This window comes from Astatotilapia calliptera, chromosome 3 (assembly GCF_964374335.1).
Source record: "Astatotilapia calliptera chromosome 3, fAstCal68.1, whole genome shotgun sequence".
Lineage (NCBI taxonomy): Eukaryota > Metazoa > Chordata > Actinopteri > Cichliformes > Cichlidae > Astatotilapia > Astatotilapia calliptera.
Genome location: NC_137424.1, coordinates 80216082 through 80222342, shown reverse-complemented (window position 1 = coordinate 80222342; position 6261 = coordinate 80216082). Strand labels below are relative to the sequence as shown.

The 6261-nt window shown below is 40.7% G+C and overlaps 1 protein-coding gene across 1 annotated transcript; it reads right to left on the bottom strand.

The window, feature by feature from the left end:
- Positions 1–1237: 1237 nt before the first annotated feature.
- On the bottom strand, positions 1238–5222 carry LOC113018343 (nucleotide-binding oligomerization domain-containing protein 1-like). Its single transcript, XM_080296180.1, has 4 exons — positions 4832–5222; positions 3069–4692; positions 2238–2495; positions 1238–1987 (listed from the first exon to the last, which is right to left on the bottom strand). The coding sequence occupies exons 1-4, from the start codon at positions 5220–5222 to the stop codon at positions 1549–1551; spliced, it is 2712 nt and encodes a 903-aa protein (XP_080152306.1). The 3' UTR covers positions 1238–1548.
- Between the last annotated feature and the right edge of the window lie 1039 nt (positions 5223–6261).

The following is a 6261-nucleotide window of genomic DNA, read 5'->3' as shown; positions in this document are numbered from 1 at the left end:
TCAGAGCTGAATGCAGCGAGTAACCTTTCATGTTTAAGTGGATCGAGGTCAAAGTGTCACAGCTGTCAGCTTACAAATAAACTGCAGCACAGAGCGCTCACACACATTCATTCATTCACATGTTAATGATTGCTACCAGCATCGCTTAGTCTCCTTTGATGCAGCAACAGTGTTGCCTGTGTTGCTATAGTTACATATTGTTTATAGCTCTGTGTCACCTGTTAATGTAACAATATTTCTTATTAATGGAGGTGAAATCAGTGGGTCTACTTTGTGTGGAAGAAGACAGAAATAACGTATGAATGGTCGTTGTGTGGATGTGGAGAAGAGAGGCCCCAAATGCAGGCTGAAGCTGAACATCCTGGATGACTCAAACTGTTTCCCTCTGCAGTGACAGCTGCTTGATGCTGTTTTGTTTTAAAGCCCATCAGAAACACATAAATACCTTAACAGTACAACTTTTATTAATATTTGTAATGAAGCTTTTTTCCCAGGAGGTCTTAGTGATGCTGTAAATGTCACTAAGTGCAGTTTTATTCTCACAGACAAACTGTCACATGTTAAAAAACTGTTGAAGGTAAACGTTACAAATTTGTGGACTCATTTCTATAAACTGGCTTCAATCAAGCAGCAACTAAATTGTCAAATAGAGCTAAAATATTTTCATGAATTATTTTCAGCACTCATTTATTGATAGACAGACTTTATTGTGTGAAGAGCGTGTCGTGTACCTGAGCTGTGAGATAAAAGGCAGACACTGCAGCAAACTCCTCACTTCACTCTCTTCATGTGAGCAGCCTCTCAGCTCCACTTGTTTCTTCTCTGGTTGGAGTTTCAGCAGCTCCAGGAGGATGGAGGTCTTTCTCTCTGAGAGGTCTATGGACCAGACTGCAGGAGCTGACTGGAAAACTGGCTGTAATGATGGAAGGACACTCACACCTGTTTTAGTCTCATAAGAGTACAGGTCCAGGAGGAAGTCACACCATTTCTCTTTAAGAGGACTGTTTTTGTATCTGCACACTGATGCTAACAGCTCCAGGATCTTCTCTGCTGTCTGCTGCTCTCTCTCTGCTGCTGCACAGAACAGACTCACAAAGATCCTCGTTCGGTCTTCATCTGATGTCTCAGCATCAACTCTGCAACAATAAGAAGGAAACATTCAGTGATGATTTGATGTGAGCTGCATAAAAACAGCCACACACTGCTGATGGACTCCATGTGGTCCATGGTTCCTGTACATAATGACGCTCCATGTTAAATATAACATAAACGAGGGAAACATATCATCTCAGTTGCAGCACATAACTAATTTATTAATCCTCATAAAAACAAGAAAACACAAATATTTTAGAAATTTGTCAAAATTCCACTTTTAGAAGCTTCTTTAAATCAAGAAGAGACGGTAAAAACTTTACTTTAAGATTAAATGAATAGAAAAGTTGTTTTCTGCTTTCTTTGTAAAGTAACTATATACTATGTGTATACTGCATGTGGTGAACGCATGTTCTCCATCAAAACTCTTCACTAAGCTTCTGAATACAATCTGACTTACCTGAGCTGTGAGATAAAAGGCAGACACTGCAGCAAACTCCTCACTTCACTCTCTTCATGTGAGCAGCCTCTCAGCTCCACTTGTTTCTTCTCTGGTTGGAGTTTCAGCAGCTCCAGGAGGATGGAGGTCTTTCTCTCTGAGAGGTCTATGGACCAGACTGCAGGAGCTGACTGGAAAACTGGCTGTAATGATGGAAGGACACTCACACCTGTTTTAGTCTCACAGTCCTTCACATGGGAGCACAGATCCAACAGGAAGTCACTCTGATATTTGTCATTGTAATGAGAATGAAGAGGGAATGTCTGATAAGAGCAGACTGATGATAGCATGTTGAGGATCTTCTCTCCTGTCCTCTGTTCTCTCTCTGCTGCTACAATGAAGAGATTCACCAACAACTCAGTTTGATCTGAGAGATTTCCTGATGACTGACAGAAACTGGAAGAAAGAAAAGGAAACACGATGTGATGATTTGATCTGAGCACAACAAACAGAAACAAGCAGCACTGATACCGTCCTAGATTTGTCTCAGATAAATATCTCCAGCATTAAAAGTACATTAAAGACATAAGGTCAGTACTACAGTTGGTTCAATTATTTCTATAAAGTAACTCGACTGGATTTTAAACCACAATTGAAGATCACATGAAAACATTGAGTGTTTAATAAGTAAAACCAAAGAGCATACCTGAGTGAGTGGATGTGGGGTAAATGGTGTAAGAGGAACGAGCTCGCACTTTGACAGACTCTGTGATCACAGTGAAGGCAGACTTTCACCTTCCTCTTCCTCTTCTGCAGGACTCTCACAGCTCGGTCATACAGTTGTGTTTCACTGTTGACTGGGAGGTGCAGCTGATTCTCAGTGAAGTCAAGTAAACTCACGTAATCCACGTCCCCATCAGTCAGAAGAGAAATGCTCCACAGCTGGCGTGACAAGGAGTCACTCCTACAGTTGGAAGGTTGGTAGAGAACTTCATTAGTTCACATGTAATCAGCTGCTGAGAACTATTATTATATTATATATGATTATTTATTATTATTATTATATTATTATAGTCTATTTGTGTAGATTCATGCTGAAACTGAAGAACCATGTTCGCTTTTTTCATGCAAAACTCCTAATTTGTGCAAAGCTGCCAGAGGCTTACAAGTTAAATGTGCTTCAGTTGAGACTGAAAATGTCTTAAATAAGTAATAAAATCTCTCATTCAAATGACAAACGTCCAGGTAAAAGTTAGTTAGCTTTCTGGGATCCCCTCACCTGGATTATTATGTATGCATCAAGACTAAAGAATAATGTTACCAAATACCTAAAGACTACGTACAAACTTTCTGCTGTGTACAACTCACTGGAAACATGATGAAACAAAGCTGAAACAAATCCTTCTCACTACTATGTTTTCATTTTTCACTTTAAGAAAAACACATACTGCTCTAAATCACTGAATGCTTTACATTTAAAACATTAAAAACAGATGTACAGAACCCTTTAACTTCAGATCTAAATGTTCTCACTTACCTTTGAAGTTTGCTGAGGCATCCCAGCAAAGGCCTCATTCCCTGTTTTGATGCTGTTGTATCCTCCAGGTTCAGCTCTATTTTCCTCTCCTGACTCTGGCTGATAACATAGGCCAGAACACAACACTGCTGAGGATCAAGAGTCTCTCCACTCGCATCAATACAGTAGTCCAGTTTATCCAGGAGGCAGAGGCAGGCATCAGGTGACTGAGACTCATAGAGGCATTGACATAAGAACATTAAGTCCACTTCACAGTCTTCACTGTCACTACAACCTACAAAGGTGGTCACCAAGTCTTTGAAGAACCAGTCAGACGTGTCTCTGAGCTGCTGAGGAGGAAGGAGACCTTCTAACAAATCAGTGTTCTTCTCATTCAACAGTCCACACAGGAAAGGGACCAAGTGTTTCATTTGTTTGCTGCCCTGAACCAGACACTGCTGTAGAACACATCTGGTCTTCTCTGGATCCTTTAAGACCCACAGAGCTGCAAAAAACTCCTGAACCGTGTAGTGGAGAAAGGCACACAAGGGTTTCTTTACAGTTGGGCTGATTTGAATCAGAAGCTTGCTCAAAATGGCCAAATTAGCACAGCTGTCTAGTTTGGGCAGTGATGTTAGGCTCACATTTTTCCCTTCTGTTGCACAAAAAGCTGCCTGAGATAAAGACAGTATTGCATCCCATTTAGTGCTTTCATTTTCAGGTGTCTTGGAAACATTTCTCTGATTGCAGAAATGGAGGATATTGAGGTATATTTCAGTAACTGTGCAGGGATGTGGAGAGAAATCTGAGCCCTCAAAGCTAAAGCAGGCGACCACCATCAGGGCGTACATGGGGACGTGGCAAAGAGAGAATAACTCCAGGTTACACAAGACTTTGTTGAGGTGGTTCTCACTCAGATTCTTGGATAAGTACTCTCTGATGCCCTGCTCACTGAAGCCTTTCACTTCCACTCTGAGACAGTCCCAATCCAACAGGAAGTCTGATGACTCCACCTCTGGTCTGCAGGTGATGATGATCTTTGCTTCAGGTAGAAGGGTCTTCTGTATGAGCTTAAACACCACAGATGTAGAGCCAACATCTGTAACTCCATCAAAAATGATGGTAACACTGTCAGCATTATCCTTTATGTCCTCTAAGACCTCATCTTTGCCTTTATATGGTTCACAGAACACACTGAAGAGAAGATCCTCCAGTTTATGGACCTCTGTGATGTTGGGTGCTTCTCTCATATCAAAGTAGAACATGTAATCTAGATCCTTGTTATCTTTCTCTGACCACAGTTTCAACATCTGATGGACCACAGCTGTTTTCCCAGTTCCAGGTTTTCCTACCAAAAGGATTTTTCTTTCATATATTTTCAGCAGTTCACTGGGAGAGGTTCCATGTTTGTCCTCGGGTATGTAGGCCTTGAGTTTTTTAGTGCGAACCTTCCTGCTTTTCTTGATCTTTGACTTTTTTATTTTGGATGGTGAAGCCTGTCCTGGTGTGTCTAACACAAGCGAGGTGTAGGACAGGGAGCTCTGCTTGTTGAACAGGACTTCTTTACTTCGGGCCCATGATCTTTCTGAAATCTTTCGAGCTTCTGATTTCAGCTTTTCTTGGTATCTGTGACACGGTTTAGGGCCTGAAAGAAAAGAGGTGTGGGAGAAATTAATTAAAAATTTATTTAGGGATTTAACTCATGTGTCACTGAACAGCACTGCATTATAAATGAGTGTGATCACGAGAAATCTTGCCACAGACTTCAGTTTGTTTAAAAATACCTTGTAAATCTGTTACATCCATGTTGGTGTCATCCGTGAAGGAAAAGCAGCTGATCCAATAGTTCAGGTTAAATTTGTCTTGTGAAGAGGAATCTGATGCTGTAATTTCCAGAAAAGACGGCGGCCTTTCTGTTCTTCTCTTTCTTGTTATGTCAATAATCCTGAGAAACTCATAGCAGGCTGCTTCCCCCTTTTTTATGACACGGTTCACAATCTCTCTGGTTTTGTCAAAGTCGTCACCCGCTGTCTTTATTTTACTGACTTCTTCCTCTGAGAAAACTTCTTTCTGGTAGAGATGCTCTACAATCACAGTGAGCCCCTTTAATGTTCCCACCAGTTTGTGCTTGGCCCTCCTGACGTACTGCACAGCGGACTGAGATGTACAAGCCATGTTTCCTTTATTTCCTGGGTTTCTGTTGAAAAAAATGTGGATTTAAACAAAATGTAATTCATTTCAAAGATTCAGACTAATATATAATTTTGATGTTGCTCCTGTTCCTAGCATTGCTAGGCTTTGTTTTAAATTGATGTGTCAAGTGTGTTTATAATTTATCCTCAGTCTTTGACTTTTAGTTTTTTCAGCATTCTGGTTTTTGATTTTATTTTCTTGTCTTCTTTAAATGTTTTTTTCTTTATTATTTTGCAATTGACAGCGCCACCACTCTCTTGGTGGCGCTGTCACTTGGTGTTCGCTCGCTCTGCGTTAGAGTATCACTTCCTGTTCCTGCTGAACCACAGTGGTGTTTCTGAGTAGCTTATCTGCTTAGCAATTTAATTAAAAACTTTTAGATACATTTTTTTCATAGTATAATCTTCGCGTGCTTCATCCGAAGCACACTTTCTGTGTACTCACTACCTGATTTATAGCCAAAGTATTCACTCACTGTGTATTTACTGTTTCGCTAGCTTAGCTTAGCTCTCTGTCTCTCTTCCACAGCATGTCTTTATCCTGTCTTCCTTCTCTTACCCCAACCAATCACAGCAGATGGCCCCGCCCCTCCCTGAGCCTGGTTCTGCTTTCTTCCTGTTAAAAGGGAGTTTTTCCTTCCCACTGTCGCCAAAGTGCTTGCTCATAGGGGGTCATATGATTGTTGGGCTTTTCTCTGTATCTACTGTACAATATAAAGCGCCTGGAGGCGACTTTTGTTGCGATTTATTGCTATATAAATGAAATTGAATTGAAATGAAATGAAATTGAATTCAAAGCAACGTGTAACTCTGGTTTTGATAATTACTGTGTATTTTCTCATTTTGCATCTTCACTACTTACTCAACACACAGCATCTCTTAGTTGCTTGCATAATAATCTAAATCTAAACTGCAGGTGGGGGATATATCAGATATATCAGAGGTGGAGAATGAACTCAGCCTGGATCTCTATTGTCTTATGTACTGTAGATGACTGAATGATGTGGTGGGTGTAATTCCCT

What these genes read in the sequence shown, in the direction of transcription:
- LOC113018343 (XM_080296180.1), bottom strand. Translation starts at nt 5,222, where the DNA reads ATGGCTTGTACATCTCAGTCCGCTGTGCAGTACGTCAGGAGGGCCAAG. An exon ending in GGATGTAACAGATTTACAAG is followed by an intron (nt 4,693 to 4,831) that starts GTATTTTTAAAC and finishes CTTTTCTTTCAG; the next exon opens with GCCCTAAACCGTGTCACAGA. An exon ending in TGCCTCAGCAAACTTCAAAG is followed by an intron (nt 2,496 to 3,068) that starts GTAAGTGAGAAC and finishes TTCCAACTGTAG; the next exon opens with GAGTGACTCCTTGTCACGCC.